The 27,137-nt window shown below is 41.8% G+C and overlaps 1 protein-coding gene across 1 annotated transcript in view; it reads right to left on the bottom strand.

Annotated features, from left to right (window-relative positions):
• Positions 1–27,137, bottom strand: part of xylt1 (xylosyltransferase I) — a 71,183-nt gene that overhangs the window by 7,738 nt on the left and 36,308 nt on the right. The window contains exons 2-7 of the mRNA XM_053652320.1: positions 24,057–24,492; positions 16,313–16,485; positions 11,883–12,085; positions 4,096–4,176; positions 3,566–3,782; positions 3,016–3,192 (exon numbers count right to left, since the gene is read on the bottom strand). Coding sequence (XP_053508295.1) covers positions 3,016–3,192; positions 3,566–3,782; positions 4,096–4,176; positions 11,883–12,085; positions 16,313–16,485; positions 24,057–24,492 — 1,287 coding nt within the window. The remainder of the gene's footprint in view (positions 1–3,015; positions 3,193–3,565; positions 3,783–4,095; positions 4,177–11,882; positions 12,086–16,312; positions 16,486–24,056; positions 24,493–27,137) is intronic.

Genomic DNA, 27,137 nt, shown 5'->3' with positions numbered 1-27,137 from the left:
AAAATCAAAGTGAAGAGCTATCTTTGCATGTCAGTCAGCACACATCAACTTCAGCTTTTCAGAAAAATCAGCCTGCTATCATGGAGCAGAACAAGTTCTCTTCCTTGGAAAGAACAGAATACATTAAATTAAAATTTGCTTTGCAACTCCGAGTAGAGTAGAAAAGTGCCAAAGTACACAAAACTAGCCATAAAAATATACGTATATATAGACAGAAGTAGTTGAATAGCAGGTCGATAGTCGTTTTTTAATTATTCGTTATTTATTTTTCTTCCACAAAAGCCTTTTTAGACAGGGAAAATGTCAACAATGGAAAAACAATTGAGACTTTTCACAAAGCAGCTGCGATTACAGTTCTTCCTCCCCTAAATAGCTGGTGTGGAAGAGATGAGGGTGAAAAAGAGGGAGTCTTAGAGGTGATTTAGAGCGTCCATGTCCAGGAAGCTCTTTCAAATGTCCCTGGCTCTTTGGAAGCTCAAGGCTGAGAATGGCTTGTGAACAAACTGAACTGCCACGACGCATTTCAAGCTTTCGTCAGCCGACCTTTGTCCTCTTTCTTTCAGATGCCGCTGCGAGAGACGAAGCATTGTCGAAGGGTGATTACTCAATAGCCACGGCTGCGCTTATGCTCTTAATGGACTGCAAAAGCTCTCGCGCCCTTCCCCCACTTCTCCCAGGACAGACTTGAAATGGTTAACCATCGCAGTTGATCACAGAGGCCCTTTCACATGCTGCTTTTCAGTACTGATAGTCAATTGAAGGCTGCCGGGGTGAATTTCAAACCACAGTTAGAAGTGCTTAAAATGTGGTAGTTATTTTGAAGTGCCTGGGCCCCTCCTCTTTTCCTCTTATGAACAACTCATCCACAGCTGCTGGGCCAACCGAAACACTGACTCACACACAGGAAAGGAAACACTAATTACCAGTGCAGCAAGCAGATCCCAAATATCTCAGCATGTAATTTCCCTTTGGTCTTAATGCGCTTTGGACGTTTTTAATCATCGCATACCACAGCGTCTTGCAAATTTCATTTAAGATCCGTCGTCTCTGACATTTTGTAGCTTGAGAGCGAAAGAAAGCTCATGGTGATGATGTCATGGGCTGAAGAGCAGGGCAACTGGGGTAATGGCACACGAGACCAGAATTGAAAATTTCATGCCATGAATTAGATAGACAAATACAAAAAAAAAAAAAGGTAAGAAAGAGCTAGAATAGAGAAAATAGAAACAAATAGAGAAACCATGAAGGTACACATGAGAGAAAAGGAGAAGACAGAAAATACGTAAGAAAAAAATAAAATGTATAGAGGGTAAAGAATAGAAACTAAACAGAGCAAGAAAAAGAATTAGAAAGCAGAAAGAGATCTGGGAAAATGACAAGAAAAAATGAATGAAGGAAAAGAATGACGGTAAAAAAAGAAGAGATGGCTATATATACACGGATGAAGTTTAAAGGGTTAAAGAACACAAATGAGGAAGTAGAAGAAAATATATAAGAATAAAGTGATGTAGAAAGTGAGTAAAATAGAAAATTAACAAAAGAAGGGCTGAAAATAAGGAAAATTTAAACAAATGGGGGAAAAAGACAGAAACAAGGGAAGACAAAAAAAGAGGTAGAGTAAGACAGAGAAAAATGCAAAAGACAGAAGGAGGAAATAGAGGGAAAGAAAGAATGAGAGAGTAAGAGATATGGTAAAAGATATAAAGAAAAAAAAACAAGCAATGAAGATGAGAAAAAGTAAGAAATAAGGGAAAAGGAATGCAAAAAAAGAGAAAAAGCACAGACTGCTCACTTGCAGACAAAGAAGATGGAAACAAAAGCAACAGCTTTGGCCAACTCTTTGGAGAAAATGGAGCTCACCTCCTCCTCCTATTGAATCCATACTTGATCCCACACTCCCACTCATTCCCCAGAGTGATGGCAGATTTTATGACGGGAGGAAAGACACTCTGACTCTGTTGTACTCTGAGTCCATGATCCCATTCCCACCATACGTTGCTATCAGTGTCCATTTGACGGGAAGCCGCTTCGCCATTGATCTCGTGCCGGCCACAGTTAATTACAGATCCTTGCACAAGTTAGCATGGCTTCCCTTCTCGTTAAGTCTCACTGGATTTCTAATCGGAGTGGAGGTCGGCCCTGGTGGCGAACTCGTCCCGCGCTATTAGCTGTTTGTTCGGGGCAAATTAAACAGCTGTAAAAGGGCCTACTGCAGAATGTTACTGTGTTCATTTCAGGTGTGCATTCGTGGCATTAACACTACACCGAGGTCAAGTGAGTGTAGCTAATGAACTGCTACCTTCAGTTTACTCTATTTGGCATTGCTCTTGGCCTGGTTAAAGACTAAAGAGGTCTGTGTTAGAGGCTTTCCACTGGACAGTTAAACCTTTCTCAGACAAAGCTTCTGCTCTAGTAACCAGAAGGTAGAGAGTTCAAGTCCAAAGGCTGCCAGAGAGCAAGCAAGAACCTTAAAAGTCTACAGCTCAGCTCACGACCTAGATTGGATTCTGCCTCACATGTTTTGGATAAATGTGACTGCAGTCGACCAGAGTTATGCCAAAGAGGCATAAAATAGTTACCAAAGTGGACTCAAAATGGTTAGGTCTACACTCAAAGTAGGCTCATTATCACTGCATGTTTGTCTTCAGAAGAATTCCTGTGGACCAGGGATCATCAACTGGAAAACCGAGGAACGGATACCGTTCCAGCAAAACATTTCAGCGGAGTGTACCAAGCTCTCAAAGAAAACTGTAGAAGAACCCTCTGGGGTGGGCTGGGTGGGGCTAATTTGGGCTGGGTGGGGCTAACCCTAACCCTAACCCTTGGTATCCTACATGGTATGGCCACACCCAAGTTTATTTGAAGTGAACCACAGACCACTGTGTTCAGATGGACCAGGGATCGGTTTTTCTGGTCTGCACCAAGGTTCAAAAACAGATTTCCCACTAAACCAAACGTACCAAACTCTCAGTATAAATGGGTTTGGGTCTGAAAAAGAGGTTTAGCATGGTTTACCTGGAAGCGGGGCAGGTCAGAGGGTTTGAAGTCATTGGGGGAGCAGCCACACCAGTCCACAATGTGCTTATACTGGCACTTGCAGCCCAGTTTCCTGTTCCAGTTAGTGATGCGCAGGTTGTTGTCCACCATGCTCTCGCAGTGAGGACTGTTCTCCAACACCGTGTGGAAAAACGACTGCCGAGAGGGAAAGATAGAGAGAGAACTAATGATATCTGATAAAATGAAGACAGATGGCATACAGGGTGGCCGTACCAGGAGGTCTGCTTTTTTTTTAAATGTCTACATCAGTGGAAAAAAAAGGAGTCTGCTTTTCTTGGGCCAGAATCCAATACCTGAGGGGTGAATTACTATCGCCAGACAGGATAAAGAATCACACCTCTTTTTCTTTTCTAAGCCTGCTGTAATTAAAACCATCCACTTTACACAGTTAACACACTGCTCCTGAGTTAGAAACTAAGAGAGTACAGCTTCTAAATTTTCTGCTCTGCTTTGCTCAAGTTGCTGATCGAATTTTTAAAACGTCCAGTAATGTCTTAAGTTAACGCACCTCGGCTGGCAGGAGAGTGTAAGCATAGAAGCGCTTCATGCTGGTCACCATGTCGTCATCGGTCCTGATGACATACTCCACGAAGGCGCGGTTCAGCAGGAACCAATCAGAGCCTCCGTCCACAGTGATGCCTTCTGGAATCTTCCTGTCCCCCAGACGCCACATGTGTGTATCACACTCGAAGAAGAGCCGGTCCAGACCCTGCTTTCTAATGAATCTGCAGAGCGCAATAAGTACCACATGTCAAACCTTTTCTCTTCCACTAGATTATATTGCTACTATTATTATAACGCTGATATCAGATGGAACAGGTGAGTATTTGACATGCTCATATAAACGTCCAGGATTGAGCTCACACAGCTTGCTGCATTTTAATATACTTTGTGCTCATATCTGTGTGGAAGAAGGTGCAAAAAAAAAAAAAAACAACCTTTGGATAATCATTTTTTGTCCCACAATACATGTTTATATTCCAGCTCATACAATACGATACGACATGATATGATGCGTGTTATGCCGTCGCTACTCACCGAGCGTTATCTCTCCCATGAGACTTGATGAAGTTCATGTTGCGGTACTTGGAAAGGAAAGCCACCAGCTGATCATTAGTCCTGAGAGGACAGAAAGAGAGAGAAGGGAATATGAGGATTCTCTTCCTCTGTTTGTTTAAATGTAAGAAAGTTTGTCCTTTTAATCAAATGACGGTTGTTTGCCTGGGCACTAATGTCATTTGTAAAATCCATGTCAATAAAGCATTTATTGAATCGAGAGAGAGAGATCAATCAGGCTAATGAGAGGCAGTGTAAATGAGTGCAAGGCACAGGGGATTCTGGGAAATCTCTAACTCGCACTCGGCGCCGCAGTGAACCAGATACGAGCGGCCTGCTTCAACCACAACGTGACAGCCACTGCACTCTCATTAAATCTCACACAGACACACACACACATACACATACACACACACACACACACACACACACACAAAACCCGCGTAGAGGCAAACGTTACCCCGGGGACGCGAGAGCAGGAAACACCTAACAATTAGATTTCATTACTGGCACTTTCCTTTAATTCGTATTGGATAAGGCTAATTATCATTATTGTGCTAGCCAAGAATAGCACGCTTTTGCAGAACATCTTCGTGACAGCCGTATGGAAAAAAAACCAGATAAGCGAGTACGCCTATGTGTTCTCTGAGTCCCATAATTTAATTATGAACAGCACGATAAGTCAACATATGGTGCAGCGCTGAACAACTGGCACCACTGTTCGAGTGTGAGCTCGATAGCTATATACATACATATATATATACATACATACGTTTATTTATTTATTTATTTATTTATTTATACAATATTTAATTTTAAAGGAGTACATGAGCATTTTTCAATCTTATCTCTATCCACTGCACATGTACACAGTCGCTGAGTATTCATTAAATAAGGAATAATACAGTGTGTGTATTGCTCGTAACCAAAAAAAAAAAAATACGATCCTGAAGCAGGGTGTGTGTGTTACGACCCCGAAGCACCATTTAAAGTTCTGGAACGTCCTTGAAACGGGTTAGTTCCTCTTCTCACCTCAACAGCCTCTCTTTTTTCATGTTACTAAGACAAAAAAACAAAACAAAAACAAAAAAAAAAAAAAAAAACACAGCTTATCATGTTACCAAGAAACTACAAAGTGTAAACTCCTCTTGTTACATACACGTACAATAATATCAACGATTTTTAATCATTACGTCTTACAAGTCCCTGTGAGCGAGCTGTTGCTATGGAAATGATAAGGTATCAGAGCGAGCACATTAATATAATATAGTCCTGTGATTTGCAGCTGCACTACTGTCAGAGCTGCTGTTATAGAAAACACTATACTAACACTATTTTCAGAATCCAGAAACGATGTTAAGCGTTGTTAGCATTAGCACCTATTCATTTGGAACATTTTTCTTGAGGAAGTATGAGTCCCGGGTCATACCATTATTGGCTTAAGGGGGCTTGTGCGTGAACTATGATGTGAAAGCCATGAGACAGATAAAAAAGCCCTGCTTATTAAATGCATCCGAAAAAAATTATGTAGCAAAAGAATGTCAAAGGGACTAGCAATGAAAAGTAGCCTTCGGGCTAACATTTACATTTATGAATGTTGATTAATGTACACTGTCCCTTTTTGAAATAAATAAATAAATAAACGAAAAGAACGACTGCAATAAGGCATCAGAAAAATGGTGATATTTTTTTTTTAGTAAGTCCATGTGGAAATGCTTCTTTTGCCTGTTTGACCTCTAGAGTTAGTTGGATATACGTTCGATCAACCAAAGCCGAATCTCGATAGAGATTATCCCTTTAAGACGTATTTGATGTTGGCAGCGTCGACCTGTCGCCTCGTACCTGTGACTGCGAATCAATCACACACCCACGCTTTCTGCCACACACACATAAACAGAGACAAACACACACACCCTTTCTGTCTGCCGAACTCCCAAACACTACGAGTCCCAAAGCCACCGAAGATTGGCATAAGACCAAATTATAGCCTTAACCAGGCTGTCAGAGCCAACACACACACATACATACACACACATATATATATATATATATATATACACACACACACACACACACAAAGTATACAAAGCGTCCGAATCTCTGTATATCTGCCTGCTTTTACACACCCACACAGACACCAAAATACTTCTGAGTGGCAGTGTCTTGCTGCATCAGTCCAGCACAAACACACACACACACACACACACACACACACAACACGCTAATCCCTGGCCGTGTGGTGGATGAGAAAAACCTGATCAGCATCAGCAATGAGAACACAGCAGTTGTGTGTAGGCGTGTTGTGTGTATTTGACTCTTTCTGTAGAACAAGAGTGCTTATCAGGAACTAAAAGGTCTAAAAGAGTTCCTGTAAGGAGCCGAGGTTGACGACAGGGTTTCGTTTACCGAGGATAAAGGGGCTACAAACTAATCTCTATTCGCTGTATATTTAGTGTGTGTACATGATTAGCATGGATAAGTATCTTAACACATTTCCTACACTGAGAAAAGAAAAGAAAATCTCACTAGGTTTAAGTCAAAAATCACATATATTGCTAAGTCTAAGGGCAGACGCTGAACCTTGTTTGTAAACAAAGCTGTAAATCTATACGTCCTTTTAGAGATGGAACTACTTTTTTTTTGTTGTGTGGCAACGATGGAGTATGAATACGACAAAACCTTCAGGAAAGTGTTAGATTCGAATTGAAATTTGAAAGTCACATGTTTTGAACACGTTAACAGAATACATGGCCTGCCCCTTAGGACTCCTATTATAGATGATTTCAGAATAAAGAGGTTTTAAGGTCTTGTCTCAGTTCATGGAAACTAGCTGAAGGTCGAGTTTAGGTTGAAAAACACTCGAGGGTGAAAAGCCTTTAATGTTAATGTTAATGGTGATTACCACGTGTTTTGTAATTGGTAGTGCCCTCTACCGTCACTGCCAAGTCAACTGTGACACAAAACACTTAAACATTACAAACGTCCCCTTTAAGATCATGAACCAGAGTCAGACATAAAGACTGAGTGAGCTGTAGAGGAAGGAAGTAAAACAGAAATGGCGATAAACACGTGAGAAAGACTGCATTAAAAAGAGAGAGAGAAAGAAAGAAAGATGGACAGAACATTTTTAAAAGCTGAGTAAGAAGAGTAATAAGAAATAGACAGAGGAAGTAGTCTGTGCAGGTGAGACAGTCCAATAGAGGGCGTCGTCGAGCCTGTCTAACCCCAGGGGACAAGAAGAACAACAGACTCTGCACTTGTCTTCTTCCTGCATCTGAAAAGGCCACCAAAACAGCTGCACTGACATCCAGCAGGGCTGAAGAAAAGGAGCGATTCTGTGAGGATAAAAAGGCCAAAACGAGTGGCGCTCCAGGACAAAGCCTTCCCACAATGCCGCAGGGCTTTTAGGAGCCTCTTTCAGACACAGGCATGCGGAAGGACATCGGGAGGAAAAGCACAGGGGGGAAGTGAGCAGGCCGTCATGAGGTCAGAGGTCACTCGGGGACAGCAGGTCGCTGCTGAGGAGATACAGTTGAGTCAAAATGTCTAGTTAATGAGAACTGTCGAGTTTGATTTATTTTATTGAAATGGCACTACATTTTCCACATTGCCACACTCCTAACACAGTAGTCTCGGCATCTCTCCGTGAAGCAACTAAACACAACAATAGAAGCAGTGGGAGTCAGAATTCAACCTCCATGTACTGACCACCCAATTATAGAGTTACACAGTAGCTACACTCGCTAAGTTAGCTTTCACTCGATAAGACAGCTTTCGCGCATTAGATTAGCTTTCACTTACGAAGTCGGTCTCGACTCGATGACACCGTTTAAGCAGAAAAATGTTTTCATAAATAAATACTTATGGGGAAATTAATTTCAGTGCACTTTTTTTTTCAAAGCATAAAAATATCAGCTTGTTGATCGGTGGAAGGGGCGTGGCATTTCTAATTTGCATATTCATACATTCTCAATTTTTTCTAAGCATGTCTTTGTGCCTTTCTCTGTCTAATTGCATTTTTTGTAGAAAAAATGCAGTTTCATTGACTTTAATCTAATTAGAAAGAGATCACTGATTTAAGTTCCCTAGAGATTTAAACCCCACCCCTACCCCCGCCCCCATTATTGAGTGAAATGGTTCAGTCCTGCGTGTGTTACACGTATCGACCCGAGCACTTTCACTCAATAACAACACAATGTATTTCACATGGTTATGAGTGACGGAATCTGATTTGAGAACTATAATTTGATGACATACTATTTTCCATATAGAATTAAATGACAACTGATATCAAACTTCCTCCGTTCTATCCTTCTCTCTCTCTCTCTCTCTCTCTCTCTCTCTCTCTCTCTGTCACGCTCTCCTTCTCTCTCCTCTTTCCCTTTTTCCGATGTATCGCTAAAGAGAAGCTGGTGCTGGAAACGTAATAAATGATATTTTCCTAGCGCTCTTATCAGGAACCTGATGATTCGTACTTTATTTTGCAGACTGTCACTCGGAGTGTGGATGGAATCATAGCTCGAGAGAGTTACGGAGAGACAAAGAGGAAGAAGGTGAAGAACAAAGAGACGCTGTGCCGTAATGACAAGACAGGCCACGCTTAAGGAGGATAAAAGAGTTCAATCAGACCGTCGGTTTCTTTTATCGTGCTATTCATTACTGCCTGGTTCCTGTACAAACATGACAAACACCATACACACACACACACACACACTGCCTGGTGATCTGTCACCTTAAAGGAGCACTAGCAGACGGGACATACTTTTTTACTCCAGTTTAGCACAGGATGTAATGGGAGTCTATAGCTACCAGTTTAGCATGGTGCACTGAATGTGGTGCAGATCCAATCATTGTGTTCTGACTCGGGTAGTAGGCGTGGCCTAAAGTTTGAAGGTGGAGTTGTATGTGATTCAGATGATATTACAGTTCCGATTTGGTTTGATGGAGAAGTTTATATGTTGTTTTAATGCAGGGTAAGTGTGTGAGGATTTACGCAGGATGCTAAACTGGTGGCTATAAGCTTTCCGTACTTGTTAGCAACGTTAATCTTTTAGCTCCAGGGCAAAACGAAAAACGTTGTCTCGGCAGATCAACTACTTTTATAGGGTAAAGGGGCGATGGTGGTGGTGGTGGTTAGGCATTGTGTGAATTCCGTTTTTTTTTTTTAAGAGGCCTTTTTAAAGGAGAGTGCCTTAATGCCATGTGGAGTAAGAGCTATCAACTGCCCCCTGCCAGGCTATTTCCAAATAGCTCCTGGATCCCGATCAGCAGGCCGGATAAAAAGAAAGGCTCTCGTCTCTTTGATGTTCCCGTTTAAGGAGCTTTAGTTTGAAGCTATCCACCCCCATCCCTCTCGCTCCCTCTCTCTCCCCGTCTCTTGACGGATAGAGCACCTGGATTAACCTCGGAGAGCGGCGCTACCCAACAGGATGGAAATTTATGGCTCGGCTCTATCGATTCCCTCCCCCGATTTCTGAAGGCCAAGAAAAACGACAGGGCCAGAGGATCGATTTTAACCGGGGTAGAAAGACTGAGCTATCCTGCAGCTCACCCAACGTAAATTATAAATCAAACATTTCCACACACTCTCGAATCCAGTCTGTTACCCAAGCCTCAGTGGAAATGTGGTGCCGTCTCTCGGGTAAATTAAACACAGTCATGAAGCGGGCCTGCGTTTCATTACTTTCCTTATTTTGTTCGGCTGAAGAAAAAAAATTTGCAAGAGAATAAACAACAACACGAGTGAAAACCGAAATGTAAAACCAACCAAGTCGTAACGTCCTCATTATTTAATTCCTATCCATTACTCTCACCTTGTTCCTTTTTCTTTTCATTCATCACATATGGTTTCCTGCCTTCGTTTTCATATCCAGATCCATTCTCCTGTACTTTGTTTGTCACGCTGACGCTGCAGGCTACACCGTTCTCCTGTGTAATCCTTCACCGGCTCTATGAAGCATCGTACCTGCTGACACGAGATCAAACGCCGCCACTCGTGGCCTCACTCGATTACCTGTAATCCCACCAAAACTTTGCTCGGGACTAACCTGCCATGATGCCTCGTGGCTAACGCGCACGCCACTCGCTAGATTTTTGCTAATTGATAAAAGCAGGTAAGGAAACAAGAACAAATGAACTCAATACCAAACGTTGTGATCAAAGAGCACCGGAGACATCAGTTCTGCTACTGAGAGCATCAGCTGCACTGTAGCTGATAAACCAAGGGCTAAGTGCTCAGAGCACGACTTCCAGAATCCTTTAAACGAGTGTCTCTGTGCTGAGGAGCAACACAAGCAATCTTCAACAGTTACAAACTGAAAAGACAGCCGACAAACAGCAGATTTCAACAAGAAAGCAAGAACCTGGAAAAGAAACCAGTCGAGCGCTGAAACTGAATTCTACCATTTAACTCAATCACATATGAGTTCTTGCATTGCAGATAGCGCTAAAGTTCCCAAAAGCATTTGCAGCGCAAACCTTGTTAAATTACACAGTCTTTCTGTCTCTGACCCACTTAAGATCACTCACACAATCTGCGATCGGTTAACGACTGACGCTTAGTCGTGCCTATTCAGCATGGCTCAAGGTCCCTTTCCAGAACCTTCACACTATCTGTCCCTCAGTGGTAGAATGAACTTCCAACTTCAATCCGGACTGCAGAACCTGTCACCATCTTCAAAAAACAGCTAAAAACCCACCTCTTCTGTGAACACTAACCCCTAAAACGCCAACACCACATTATTTAAAAAAAATAAAAATAAAAATTACTCTGGCACTTACACCTCTACTCTGCACACTTTGCTTCTCTAGAACTCAATTATAAATCCTGCATGGTAGCACTACTTGTATTGCTACTATTTGTAAGAAATCTTTAATCTTCAGAATTTAGGTCATGTGTTAATGTTAATTAGAGTAATGTGTTTTCTGTTTATGAGACCGGTTACTATGAAACATCTTGTTGAAATGGAGACAATAAAGTTTTTATTTGCATTTCTTACAGAATTGTGGAATTAATCATTATTAATTTATAAGAAGGTATAAAAGGCAGAACTATCGGTATCGGTTATTGGTATCGGCCGATATCACTCTGAATAATCGGTTATCGGTATCGGCTGAGAAATTTAGTATCGGTGTGTCTCTAATTACGACGTTAACATTTGACTAAATTTTGTATTTTGTAATGAAAAGCAGTAACCAGGTTCAAAGGTAAGCGACTGTCCAGTTAAAACCAAGTGTCATGTTTGCAAACGTTATGCTATTACACATCAGGTTTGCTAGCAAGTCCGCTAGCATCAGGTTGTGGTGATGTCATGGTCAAGTTTGCTAAATCTAGTTCAGCTGTCGTATGCACAGGAACGATAAAGCTTTCCTGGTTGCTATGACAGCCTTCCTAAACTGCATAGTACTAGACTAAATAGTGCTGACAGAATAGTGAGTCCCTTCAGGATTTGCAGGAGGAACCTGCAATTTGTCAAATTTAAAGCAGATTTTCTGCAGATTTGGGCCGTGACGCGTCATGTGACATCATCACTCTGAAAGAGCGCGCAAAATAATTTCGTGCAATTGTGATTTCGACAATTGCCGCAGCAAAATCAAGCATTTTTGGCCACAACGATCACAAAAGAAATCTGTAAAATCCTGTATGGACTGTATAGTACAAACCCCATGATGATCTACAATCTACAACATGGTGGTCTATTGAATCCAGTAGTTGATGAAAACACACCATGATTTGCATGAATTGATGGATTGTTTCTCGGCACACTCACCTGATGGGGTAGTCGGCAGCACTCAGGTTGATGAAGAAGTCCCAGGGCCAGTGGCTCATAGCCAGCAGGTCCTTCATGCTTTGCAGGTACATGCTGAGAAGACTGGCTCCGCCCCAGATCGTCGCCATGCGCCAGGTCGTCACACGGACGTTCGGGTAGCGCTTAGCCAGCGCTAGCATCTGCCTGTGGAGGTAGTCCGAGCGCTGCGGAGAGACAGAATGGCCTCGGGTCACTTTAACAGTCTGATTAGCTCGGTAGATATCAGAACTGCTCGGACGCTGATTCTGAGGCTGAAAGTCATTTAGGGGCGGGGCTACATTTGATGTCATGTCACTAAATATGATCCACGTTCAAGGTTAGAGTAGAGGATGACTTCATACTTTTAGCTGGAGGTTTTTAACCACAGACCGTGCATCTTAAGCTAACTAGAGAGCCAGGTTAACTAGCGGTAGTGATGAACAGATGGTGGTTGTCATGGAAACGCTGATGACAGGTTCTAATTGGACGGCTGTGGCTCAGGTGGTAGAGCGGGTTGTCCACTAATCGTAGGGTTGGCGGTTCGATTCCCGGCCCACATGACACCTCATGCCGAAGTGTCCTTGGGCAAGACACTGAACCCTAAGTTGCTCCCAATGGAAAGCTAGCACCTTGCATGGCAGCTCTGCTACCATTCGTGTGTGTGAGTGAATGAGAACCGCTAAGGTTAAAAAAGCGCTATATAAGTGCAGACCACTAGACCGTTTTCCATAATACGTTATTGTTTCTATAGTAACAGCTCATTCACAGGGCGGACGCTCCACTAGTAATAAACTGATTTTTAAAAATAGTTGATACAGTGAAGTTTTCCGTAAGGAGATTGTAAGTTTATTTAACGTTTATGGAAGGAGTCTCCAGTGTCAGAGATGTTTTCTCAGTAACAAGCAACACCAAGCTGCTTTTTTCTGTCGTATTTAAAAAATAAGAGAGGATGGTGAGGGGAAACAAAAAACAATCGCTCCACTTCCACCTGTACTCATTAAGCAAGCTGCCGTTTACACATCGGCATTTTCTCACTCCACACTCTCCTCCTCAGCTGGTTTTGATCTCTCTCTCTCCCTCTCTTCCTCCCCCTCTCTCGCTCTCTCTCCCTCCCTCTCGCTCCATCTCTCTCTCTCACTCTCTCTCTCCCTCTCTCTCTTTCTCCATCTCTCTCTCCCTCTCTCTCTCACTCTCTCTCTCATCCTCTGTGCTCCTCTCATATTTTATCAGCTCATGAAAGCAGCTGAAGAAGAGAGAAGCCGGAAAGCAGAAAGACTGTAGATGATTGACTGATTGAAAGGCAGTCGTGTTAACAAGGCTTTAGAGATTAACACGCACACACACACACACACACACACACACACACACACACACACACGTGCCCTGCTGTAACTTGAAGGAGTTGATTAAGTGTATGCTTGGATGTGTGTAATTAGAGGGAGGGGGTGTGCCGCGTCTGTGTGTGTGTGTGTGTGTGTGTAGTGTGTGCGTGTGTGTGTAGTGTGTGTTTTTGTGTATAGTGTGTGTGTGTGTATGTATAGTGTGTGTGTGTGTGTGTGTAGTGTGTGTGTTTGTGTATAGTGTGTGTGTATGTAGTGCGTGTGTGTGTGAGTGTTTGTAGTATGTGTGTTTGTAGTGTGTGTGTGTTTGTAGTATGTGTGTGTATGTAGTGCGTGTGTGTATGAGTGTTTGTAGTGTGTGTGTGTGTGTGTAGTGTGTGTGTGAGTGTTTGTAGTGTGTGTGTGTTTGTAGTGTGTGTGTGTATATGTAGTGCGTGTGTGTGTGAGTGTTTGTAGTGTGTGTGTGTGTAGTGTGTGCGTGAGTGTTTGTAGTGTGTGTGTGTTTGTAGTGTGTGTGTGTATATGTAGTGCGTGTGTGTGTGAGTGTTTGTAGTGTGTGTGTGTGTGTGTGTGTGTGTGTGTGTGTGTGTGAATGTTTGTAGTGTGTGTGTGTGTATGTAGTGCGTGTGTGTGTGTGTTTATAGTGTGTGTGTGTGTATGTGTGTGTGTGTATGTAGTGCGTGTGTGTGTGTGTTTGTAGTGTGTGTGTGTATGTAGTGCGTGTGTGTGTGTGTTTATAGTGTGTGTGTGTGTATGTGTGTGTGTGTATGTAGTGCGTGTGTGTGTGTGTTTGTAGTGTGTGTGTGTATGTAGTGCGTGTGTGTGTGTGTTTATAGTGTGTGTGTATGTGTGTAGTGCGTGTGTGTGTGAGTGTTTATAGTGTGTGTGTGTGAGTGTTTGTAGTGTGTGTGTATGTAGTGCGTGTGTGTGTGAGTGTTTATAGTGTGTGTGTGTATGTGTGTAGTGCGTGTGTGTGTGAGTGTTTGTAGTGTGTGTGTGTATGTGTGTAGTGAGTGTTTGTGTGTAGTGCGTGTGTGTGTGAGTGTTTATAGTGTGTGTGTGTATGTGTGTAGTGCGTGTGTGTGTGAATGTTTGTAGTGTGTGTGTGTATGTAGTGCATGTGTGTGTGTGTTTATAGTGTGTGTGTGTGTATGTAGTGTGTGTGTGAGTGTTTGGAGTGTGTGTGTGTGTGTGTATGTAGTGTGTGTGTGTGTGAGTGTTTGGAGTGTGTTTGTGTGTGTATGTAGTGCGTATGTGTGTGTGTTTGTAGTGTGTGTGTGTGTGTGTGAAGCGTGACTGAGCCGCAGAGTCTCCTCCTGTAATAATCCCCCATCAGCCTTTGTTAAACGGCTTAGCGAGTGAAGAGTGAGACGCTGTTTATCTACCAAACCTCTTCACTGTAAATCAGGGTTCCTCAAGTGTTCCTCACATGGGTAAGGGTTCTAAATTCCTACCGAGAACCTTCTGGAACAAACCAGTCTCTGGTACGGTTCTATCTGGTTCTATATGTAATCTTTTCCCCAAGAGGAACAAACTGAAGAACACGCTTTTCATTGTATGTATTGTATTTCCTCAACTCTTCTTTCTCATCTCCCTTTCTTCCTAGTTCCATCTTTTCTTCTTTCTTATCCCTTCCTCATCTTCCACCTCACAAGATTCATCATCTCTCTTCTCCACTAATCCTTATGTCTTCTTTCACCGTCTATTTTCCTATCATTTCATCACTTTTTCTTCCCCCTCCTCTCCTCTTTCATCCCCCTTTCCTTCTTCCATGCTTTTTTCACCTTTTCTTTCTTCTTATTTCCTCTCCTCTTCTCTCATTTCTCTCTCTCATTTCTTCTTTCTTCACCTTCACCTGTATCCATGCTTCTATCCACTTTTGCTCATCTATTTTTTTCTTTTCTCTTCTCCTTTCTTCTGCCCTCACACTTTCTCCACTCATTCCAACTTTAATCTTTCCATTATTTTTCTTCCCCCGTTTCTCTTCTTCCTTTCTTCCTATGCTTTCTTCCTCCCACTCTTCTCCTCAATTCTATCCTTTTTTCTTCATCTGTTTTCCCCTACTTGCACTTTCTCTGTCCTTCTTATATCCTTTCCATTTCTCATCCATTCTTCGCCCCCACATCCCCTCTTCTCTTTTCTCCTGTTCTCTCTTTTTCCATCTCTTCTTATCCTCCTCCTATCCTTCTCTCTCTTTCTCTCTCTCTCTTTCCTTCAGGTAGCTCCTTTGATAGAGGATGTTCACCGCAGGAGATCAACTGAAACCAAACAGGATGTCTCTCACTCATTTCCTCTTGTCTCAACCTGTGCATACATAAACACACACACACAAACACACACACACACACACACACAAACAGACACACACCAAAACTAACATTGGTCCAACAGGAAAATTGTCTATACACAGAGTAAACAGACTTGAATACAAACTGCAGAGCAAGACAACGATGAGAGTGAATCATAAACACAGTGTGTGTGTGTGTGTGTGTGTGTGCACTTTATAATAGCTATGTCACGATACCCATACTGTTGACTTTTATGTCCTTACCACATTACGCAGAGCAACACTGACACTGAAACAATAAGATTACAGGAAAAAAATCACAGACAATTAAAATATAAAATGAAAATTACACACACAAAAAAACATCTGAGCAACAAACAAAAACATCCACAAGGAATAAAAGTCACACAAAATCTTTACTGTAAATGTCTCAAACTGATGTTGATCAACTATTAGGAGTGCAGGAATCATTGACTCTGAGTGTGTGTGTGTGTGTGTGTGTATTTGTGCGTGTGTGTGCGTGTGTGTATGTGTGTGTGTGTATATGTGTGAGTGTGTGTGTGTGTGTGTGTGTATGTGTGTATCTGTGTGTGTGTGTATCTGTGTGTGTATCTGTGTATGTGTGTGTATGCGTGTATCTGTGTGTGTGTGTGTATGTGTGTGTATGTGTGTGTGTATGCGTGTATCTGTGTGTGTGTGTGTGTGTGTGTATGTGTGTGTATGTATATGTGTGCATATGTGTGTGTATGTGTGTGTGTGTGTGTGTGTGTGTGTGTGTGCAATACCTGGTCTACGTGGATGTAGTAGAAGTGTGAGGTGTGGTAAATGGCCTTGAAGAGACGCTGTACTTGGCGTGAGGCTCGTCCATGGACCACCAGCACGAAGGCAATACGCACAGGTACGGCCGGCACTGTCTCCATGGAGTCTTCCTCCCAGTGCACGTTCACACTCGCCTTACCTACACACACACACACACACACACACACACACAAATATAAACACACAGAGAAACACAGAAACAGTTATTCACTTACTTACTCTGGAAAATCCCCCTGAGAGTAAAGCTGCCTTTTCAGTGGAGTTTGTTTACAAAACACACACACACACATACACACACACACACACACACACACAGACAGACAATACAGCTATAGTGCAGAACTACACAACTTACACACAATACACAGGTAAGTTCGTACCCTTTTATATCATTTTATATAATTCCTTATTAAGTTAATAATATCATCATGAACTTGAAATTAATGCCTCATTTCGATTAATTTATTTATTTATGATGAATAAACACGGTAGTATGTTATAAAAGCAGCGAGTGGTAGCAGAGCGTGAAATCATATGAACTTTAAAACATTTGTTTGGTGACACTTTTACTTAATGTCTGCAAAAAAATTTACAATGAAAAGTTAAATAATATTAAATATATTTTTTTAAAAGTATTTTAAAATGAGACGATGTCTACGCTTTCTCAGAAATGTTTCTTGTGACATAATTTATCATGATATCAATTTATCATGAAATCAAAACTTTAGTAAAAAAGTTTTCATCTTGTGAAGGAGTGAGTGTGCGTGCTGCTGTGTGAGCAGGATAAATTAGCTGAGAGTTTTCAGTGTTCAGGAACAGGATTATGTGATTGTCTTCTGCTAAAAGAAGTTACATGAAAAAGTTACACAAGAAAGTTACACGAGGAAGTTAAATGAGAAAGTAAAACGAGAAAGTTAAATGAGAAAGTAACACGAGAATGTGAAATGAGAAAGTAACACGAGAATGTGAAATGAGAAAGTAACACGAGAAAGTTAAATGAGAAAGTAACACGAGAAAGTTAAATGAGAAAGTAACACGAGAATGTGAAATGAGAAAGTAACACGAGAATGTTAAATGAGAAAGTAACACGAGAAAGTTAAATGAGAAAGTAACACGAGAAAGTTAAATGAGAAAGTAACACGAGAAAGTTAAATGAGAAAGTAACGAGAATGTTAAATGAGAAAGTTACACTAGAAAGTTACACGAGAAAGTTACACGAGAAAGTTAAATGGGAAAATGACACTAGGAAGTTACACAAGAAAGTTATATGAGAAAGTTATGTGAGAAAGTTATATGAGAAAGTTATGTGAGAAAGTTATATGAGAAAGTTATGTGAGAAAGTTACATGAGAAAGGTACATGAGAGCATTACATAAGAAAGTTACATGAGAAAGTTACACAAGAAAGTTGTCTGAGAAAGGTACATGAGAGCATTACATGAGAAAGTTACATGAGAAAGTTGTATGAGAAAGTTCTTGCTTTCAAATTTGCCCAAAATAAAGGAGCTAACATTAGAAAGGCAACAGCTGTAGGACTTGAGTACTGAGAACTCTGCTCACTCAGGCAGCTGTGGCGTAATTTGAATAACAGACTGATGCTGTTTTGTCCATGATAACAAAATAGTGCTGCATGCAATGCAGTGCCAGCTAAAGTATTGGCACCCTACTCCTTTTTAATGCTATTGGAACATTAAACTGACCAAATAATCATTTGTTCTTGCGCAAAAATGTGTGAAATCAATATGAAGTGCTTTTCAGATCCTTCCTTCTCTTCTCACTCTTCGCTTTCTCTTCATGAAGAAGCCACCTGAGATGCTTTTTCAACAGTCTGAACATTTTTACTGGGTGATTTATCTTCACTCTCAGCTCCCAAACTTGTCCAGAAACCGTCTCTGTCAAATTCGACTTTATATTTATCTTAGAAAAGCATTTTAATCATTATTCAGGGATTAAAGTAAAAGAAACACTTGCCGAACACTTTCCCCTTTCTCGATCGTTAAAGGTGCAGTTCGTCATAATTAAAGGTGCAATTTGTGATGATTAAAGGTGCAGTTCGTGATGATTAAAGGTGCAGTTCATGATGATTAAAGGTGCAGTTCATGATGGTAAAAATATGATGATTTCAAAGACAACCTTGGAATTTTTATAACACAACATTTTTGAGCTAACTTCTTCATTTCAGGTTTCTGTTTACTGTTTTCTGGCCCTGAACTTTTGTTACACTTAAACGAAACTCGTGAAGGCTTTCAACAATGTTGCTAGGCTACTCCCCTTGGTAGTGGCTAGCTAACATGTAGCAGTCTTTAATACAATAAAATGTGAAGGCAGAAGTGTCAGTGAAAATGAGACAGAATCGTCAGGAGTGTAATTTCCTTCAGATTTACTTGTAAATTACTAAGAAAATAATCTTCCACTTAGCCTTTACCGCTAACTAAACCTCCATGAGTACCAGCATATTGAGAAACATCAGTGTTGCTTCACAAATCATGCATTTGTTCAGAACTAGCAAATTCTATTCATGTGGTTCATGTGGAATCCTCTTAACCCTGCCCCCAGTGAAGGTAGAGCTTTTAACTCCACCTATTTTCCCTTAAAAAATCTGTAATTTTTAGTTTTAACAAAGTGGGTGGGGTCACGTAAGGTGAAAGGGAAGACTGATCAACTCAGTTGTAATTCTCTTCACATGCAGCAGGGCGGTGCCACACATTACAAACTGCTACATTAACAGATAACAGTTACGTTTAATATTAAAATAAATACGTAATATTTATCAATTATTATAATAAGGATGAGAGTGATATTTTTAGGTGATATACTTTTGATGAACTGTGCATTAGTACATTAAAATAACCATTACAGATGGGTAACTTCAGCAGGACCTCACCGTGTGTGTGTGCGTGTGTGTGAGAAAGAAAGAGAGAGAGAGAGAGAGAGAGAGAAAGAGAGAACAGTACACCAGAGTGTGGCAGGCAGCAAAATCGAGTTAAAATGGAAACATTAGAGGTGCTATTAACGCACTGGCACTTGCGGCCACACGTCCTAACCGCAGCATCACCTCTCACACTGGAAGTGTTTCACTGCAGCCGTGACAGCGAGTTACTGGACACCAGAGTCACTTCTCCTTCCTGATTTCTGATGCTCACAAATAGCACAGCAGACCAAAAGGACCTGGTCGAGAGCTGAGTACAGCTTTCTAAAAATGCCCCATCGTATAAACACACACACATGCACGATGCTACGGCTGTCACGTGCCGCTTCTAAAGCCGGCCACGTTGGGTTCCAGAGTGGATTCGTTTTTAAGAGCCTTGTATCAGGTTACACCCAGAGTAGTTTGGGGCGAGGCCACGCTCCGAGTGCAGCCCGATGAGCCGTAATGACTGTAATCTGTGTCTCTCAGGCTTGTCCTTACTGCCCCACACCTTTAACCAATGGCCTGGGGGGGGGGCAGTGTCCACTTCCGGACCTCTGCTTTTCCTCTAATCAGTCTCGGACCTCTGCTTTTCCTCTAATCAGTCCCGGAACTCTTTAACCCCCTCATCTCCAATTCTGTCTCTTCTGTGTTTACCGACAGGAGCGAGCAGATCAACTTCAAACCCAGCACCAACGCCCGCTCTGTCTGCTGTGTCGTGTCATTAACGCATGTACACACGCATGGACGAGTGCACACACACACACACACACACACTGACCAAACACACCATCTCACTGTGTGTCACGTCTAAAACTACACGAGAGAGAGACAGACAGATATACATGGATAGGGTCAGTCAGACAGAGAGATATACCGGGATAGGGTCAGACAGATAGATAGCATGTGCAAGAGAGATAGAGAGAGAGAGAGTGAGAGAGAGAGAGAACAGTACAGCAGAGTGCGGCAGGCAACAGGTATATCCAGGGTTAGGGTCAGACAGACAGAGGGATACAGACAGATATACAGGGTTAGGGTCAGACAGACAGACAGATAGACAGATATACAGGGTTAGGGTCAGACAGACAGAGAGATAGACAGATATACAGGGTTAGAGTCAGACAGACAGAGAGACAGATAGACAGACAGATATACAGGGTTAGAGTCAGACAGACAGAGAGATAGACAGACAGATATACAGGGTTAGAGTCAGACAGACAAAGAGATAGACAGACAGATATACAGGGGTAGAGTCAGACAGACAGAGAGATAGACAGACAGATATACAGGGTTAGAGTCAGACAGACAAAGAGATAGACAGACAGATATACAGGGTTAGAGTCAGGCAGACAGAGAGATAAACAGATATACAGGGTTAGGGTCAGACAGACAGAGAGATAGACAGACAGATATACAGGGTTAGGGTCAGACAGACAGAGAGATAGATAGACAGACAGATATACAGGGTTAGAGTCAGACAGACAGAGAGATAGATAGACAGACAGATATACAGGGTTAGGGTCAGACAGACAGAGAGATACAGACAGATAAACACGGTTAGGGTCAGACAGACAGAGAAATAGACAGACAGATATACAGGGTTAGAGTCAGACAGACAGAGAGATAGATAGACAGATATACAGGGTTAGAGTCAGACAGACAGAGAGACAGATAGACAGACAGATATACAGGGTTAGAGTCAGACAGACAGAGAGATAGACAGACAGATATACAGGGTTAGAGTCAGACAGACAAAGAGATAGACAGACAGATATACAGGGTTAGAGTCAGGCAGACAGAGAGATAAACAGATATACAGGGTTAGGGTCAGACAGACAGAGAGATAGACAGACAGATATACAGGGTTAGGGTCAGACAGACAGAGAGATAGATAGACAGACAGATATACAGGGTTAGAGTCAGACAGACAGAGAGATAGATAGACAGACAGATATACAGGGTTAGGGTCAGACAGACAGAGAGATACAGACAGATAAACACGGTTAGGGTCAGACAGACAGAGAAATAGACAGACAGATATACAGGGTTAGAGTCAGACAGACAGAGAGATAGATAGACAGATATACAGGGTTAGAGTCAGACAGACAGAGAGACAGATAGACAGACAGATATACAGGGTTAGAGTCAGACAGACAGAGAGATAGACAGACAGATATACAGGGTTAGAGTCAGACAGACAAAGAGATAGACAGACAGATATACAGGGTTAGAGTCAGGCAGACAGAGAGATAAACAGATATACAGGGTTAGGGTCAGACAGACAGAGAGATAGACAGACAGATATACAGGGTTAGAGTCAGGCAGACAGAGAGATAAACAGATATACAGGGTTAGGGTCAGACAGACAGAGAGATAGACAGACAGATATACAGGGTTAGGGTCAGACAGACAGAGAGATAGACAGACAGATATACAGGGTTAGGGTCAGACAGACAGAGAGATAGACAGACAGATATACAGGGTTAGAGTCAGACAGACAGAGAGATAGATAGACAGACAGATATACAGGGTTAGGGTCAGACAGACAGAGAGATACAGACAGATAAACACGGTTAGGGTCAGACAGACAGAGAAATAGACAGACAGATATACAGGGTTAGGGTCAGACAGACAGAGAAATAGACAGACAGATATACAGGGTTAGAGTCAGACAGACAGAGAGATACAGACAGATAAACACGGTTAGGGTCAGACAGACAGAGAAATAGACAGACAGATATACAGGGTTAGAGTCAGACAGACAGAGAGATACAGACAGATAAACACGGTTAGGGTCAGACAGACAGAGAAATAGACAGACAGATATACAGGGTTAGGGTCAGACAGACAGAGAGATAGATAGACAGATATACAGGGTTAGAGTCAGACAGACAGAGAGATAGAGACATAGACAGATACCTGACACCATGTAAATTTGTACATAATGAACTGTAAGTGTATAATACATTAAGTAAGTGTAATACATTAATTATTAGATATGCAGACAGGACTGTATAGGACAGATGGACAGATAGACAGGCAGACAGGACAGACAGACAGGCCTGATGACCTTTACGCATTTTGTGTAGAAACTCTGCATTTTATCGTCGGGGTATGCTAGTAATACGCAAACAGATCAGTCTTCTAATGACTTCTAATGACGTAGTGGCTACGTCTTAACTTAAAAGCACACAAGCTTTTTGGTGGTTACCATAAAACTACCTTGGAGGAAACCATTACAGCACAATGTTGACAGTAAATGATTTCAGATTTCAGAGTAGTTTTAAGTAACTCTGCTGGAAGTGCTAATCCAGTTCCCTGCAGGCTTCTCTCTGCAGATCGGACTTTTCCTCACGGCTGCTCCACCCAAACGACGTTCTTAGAAAACCTGCTCGATTTAGAAACCTGGCATGACTCTTCTGTGGTCTGATTTTCACATAGGCTGAGACACTGCGGGAGGAAAAGCCACTGGCGTTTGCCTTCAAAGCCTTCATCGATTGCCTCATCCAATAATTACATGAAGCTCGATACACACACACACACACACACACACATAACGTCCATGTGGTTTGGTATGGTTAGCTAGAATTACTCTCGCCTCGACGCCCTCCAGATCCCGGATTCTGGTCTCCATGGAGACGGTCTCATCATAGCTGTCAGAAAGTGCTGGGTTTCCGGAAACGTCTCTGTTCAGAAGTCTCAAACAGACCCATCAACGCTCTACTTAAACACATCCGCCACCCTGATTTGCGTTCAAGGCACAAAACACTGCATAATTACATGAATATGTTTTCTCTAGTCAGCTTTTGGAACGGGAGAGAAAGTTTTAAAAAGGAAAAAAAAGAAAAAGAACACACTGCTCAGCGTGGCAATTACAAGCGTCTAAGCTGGCACGGAAATCCACAATCTCATTTCCAGCCTGTCTCTGATTGTAATTACAAGTACCATGGCTGTCTGTTGCCAGTCCTGTGAGGCTTAATGAAGCCCCTCCATAAACCTCCACTGACAGCACTGCAATTAATTCAGGAAAACGTCCATTATCTTTACTTTTATTTATCTTCCATTCCCACCACGCTCCGATAATATTTTTCCTGCTTGTCGAAAAATAGCTATTTCTGTAATCAATCATTATAATGAAAGGGTTTGATAAATAAATAAATAAATAAATAAATAAATAAATAAATAAATAAATATATATATATATATATATATATATATATATATATATGTGTATGTATATATATTAACTGACTGAATAAACTCTGATTCTGTCAAATAAACAATAAATGCTAGCTCCATCTAAACCACAAAACATTCAGTACAGACTTGAAGCCAAATATGAAAGGAATCTGCGCATCAACAGCGTCTATTCCTATTCCATTTTTACATTTTAAATTCCAACATTGTGATAACCCATTGAGACTGAACAAAGGTTGCACTTAAAATAGTGTTGAAATGAGCTTTTCATTCATATTTTCTTAATTAGTCCAACTGAGAAAAGAACGGAAGCAGGAACAACCAGAAATCAGCAGCGATTAAGGGGGCCAAGCACTTTTTGGCCTGACCACTTCAGACAGAAGCTGGTGGTACCATCTGCGCTTGTTCCCTAGGAGATATACTAAATTTGAAGGTAGACTATCAAGCTGGTGCTGAGATATTGCGTCACTTCCTGTTTTCGGTAGCCATACTTAGTTGCAAATGAATTCAAAAGCTTGTTTATTGACTTTCATTCATGGTGATAATAACTTGGTATCTGCGAAAATTTTAATAAATTAAATTAAAAAAATATATGGAGTGTACTCACCCTCTAGGGGGCAGTAGCGAGTGACTTTCTCAGGCATGAGCTGCTTGTCTTTGTGTCGACAGTACACCTCAGCGATCTGCTGTCTGCACTCCTTGGTTTTAGCACGCGACAGAGCTGAGATGGCCTCCTTGCCCGTGATCTCGCATTTGGGCGGCTGGTCATATTTGATATCAGACGTGGCAATGACCGACCTCTTCACCTTTTGGTTGTAATGGCGTGGAGGGAGTGGCGTGAGGACAGAGTCATGACGGAGCCCCGCCCCCGTGCTGTTCTGGCCGTAGTGGACGAGCTCGTTGGAGCTCTTGGCCTTCTCGGGCTGCCGCTTGTTGAAGTTACTGTTGTCCGGACTCTCGTCCGTCAAGTCTTTGGGCACAGAGTTCTCATTGTTGCTGTCCACTCGGACCTTCTCCTTGGGACGATGCGAGTAATAGACATCCTGGAGAGACAGAGACAAAACAAAACTAAAGATCAGAAGAATGTCAATGCCAAAGACTGAACATCGTCACCTTGAGAATCGAGCTAGAGATTTACCGCCACATTCCAAACCAGGAAAAACAAAAAGACCTTGCAGGAGTACAGAGGTTACTCTGATTAAGAAATCATTATTCCATTAGCGTGTAATCAAGTCTCGCTCGGGACGACCGCAACGCTCTCGCCGTTTCGTTAAGACTTTTCCCGTGCGAGTGAAGAGAGCCGAGAAGTTGTAAGGTGAGGACGTATGTGAGAACTCATTTCTTTCACACACTGATGAACATCTATGTGAAATGCAAACATAAGTCACAAAAAAAAACCCCACCAAGGAAAAAGGGTGATGAAGGTGTAGAGGGGCGTGGCCTTATTTACAGCTGGTGCACTCTCGCTAATTCACTCAGACAACAGAACAGAAAACAGGAATCACACACTTATATTATATAACAGGAATCACACACAATATTATATTATAGTATAATATAATGTAATATTATAATAAATAATAAAACAACAGTTCGTTAAATATGTGATAATTTGCATCATTTTTATATTTAACATTTTATTTATATTATTTCCATTGTTCAGACTTTCAGAAAAGAGATGATCAAAATACTAATATATATTAAACTGATTCAGAAACATAGTATTCAGCTGGGAATTTGATTTGGGATTTGATTTTATTGGGGAAAATAAGTAACGTTAAAAAACAACAACACGCCCTCACGTGCACTGTGACATCATTAAAAACAAGAAGACATTTTGAAGTGGAAAAATATCAACTCGTTAGGATTAGGGTTAGGCTTAGGGTTAACCCTCGTTTAATGGAAGATTACGCAAAACAGAAAAATGAGAAACACCGATGACCCGTTTTGAGAAAATGGTCAAGAAATGTAACAAATCCAAGGAAACAATGAATCTTTCTGCATGAACCATTACATCATCTAAGGAAATGTCTACAGACAGAGTACAGAACGTTATATTTTTGGTGATGATTGTGATTTCCACTGATATGATTTAATATGGAGAGATTTAAAAATGTGTTCAAATTCAACCTGACTAAAAAAAAAAATCTGGACTTGAATTGTGCACAGTCTGACTCGAGACACAACAATAATGCAATTGTTGTGAATAAAAATCTCACAAAAAAAAAAAAACAGCGATGATGATGAGTTTCCCAGAAGTGCTCGGTGTGTGTGTGTGTGTGTGTGTGTGTGTGTGTGTGTAGTTGGTAGTGTGTGTGGGAGGAAATTACAGGCACTGGGATTAATAGCCTGAGGAACCACAGGAGGTGAGTTCGACTGCCGGAGAGAAAGAAGGCTATCGATCGATCACTCGCAAAAAAATCTGTCATTTCCCAGGATGCACTGCTCTGTACCGCTGAGCCCCCCTGCCTGGGTCGGCCCTCTCCTCGTTTCGATTTTTATTAAACGCTCTTTTTTTACGCTCCTTCTTCCTCCTCTGCTTGTCATCCTCCGTTCACACCAGCAATCGTGTAATATCAAACGTCTCAGTGTAAACCATCTCTACATCTTTACCCCTCATTAAAAAAGAAGCATGATTCATTAATAAACATGCAAATTTGGAAACGCCCCCATGTTCCATCCATAGCTAGCTGCAAGTAAACCAGCTCACGTTAGTCAGTGAGATTTCAGTGTCTCGATTTGCTTCCTCGGATTTATTTAACACCAGCCAACCATGTAAAAACATCATTTTACCACAGCAACCATGATTTGTTCATCACTAACATTAGATAGATTAGCACGCAGCTTAAAGGTTTCCAGTACAACATCGTCCTCCTTTAATAACTTGCACATCAGACATTGGTTGAAAGCCGTGGAGTTTATTTAACGACGTCACAAACTGAGCTCGTACGTAGCTCCGCCCCCAAAATCTGTATTATAACGAAGCACTGATGTAAGTGTGTTTAAATAGAACAAATTTTATTGTTTAAGTATTAGGAATTAGGAATAGAACATTGAGGTGCACTCACGGGTTCTTTGGATAATTAAGGGTTCGAAGCTTCCTATAAAGCAGGGTTGTCCAATCTTATCCGCAAAGGGCCGGTGTGGGTGCAGGTTTTCATTCCAACCAAGCAGAAGCCACACCTGAGTCTATTGAAAGCCAAGATCAACTGATTAAACAGGTGGAATCAGGTGTGCCTCCTGCTTGCTTGAAATGAAAACCTGCACCCACACTGGACCTCTCCAGATAAGATTGGACACCCCTTCTATAAAGGATCTAGATTGGAACAGTTCTACAGAGGGACAAACGAGGAACCCTTAAATGTTCTAGATTTGATATTTTGTGTGTGTGTGTGTGCAGAACAACAGCTGCCCCCACACATCTATACGTTTCCCTGTGTAGAGCAGGTGTCCCACTACATAAGGTCAACTTGAGATCAAACTGGATGGGCGTATCCCTCACACACACACACACACACACACACCCACACCTCCACTTGTTCATCTGAATGGTGAACTGGGTGAACTGAAGAGCACACGTCTGAAATCTGAACCCATTCAATGACATCACACACACACACACACACACACAATCTCTCTTTGGCCTTTTCAGTCTCGGAGCAGCTGTGTTAGCTTTGTGTTAGCATTG

The sequence above is a fragment of the Ictalurus furcatus genome, chromosome 2, assembly GCF_023375685.1.
Source record: "Ictalurus furcatus strain D&B chromosome 2, Billie_1.0, whole genome shotgun sequence".
NCBI classification, from domain to species: domain Eukaryota; kingdom Metazoa; phylum Chordata; class Actinopteri; order Siluriformes; family Ictaluridae; genus Ictalurus; species Ictalurus furcatus.
Note: the sequence above shows the minus strand (reverse complement) of the source record. Positions and strands in the feature narration are given on the sequence as shown.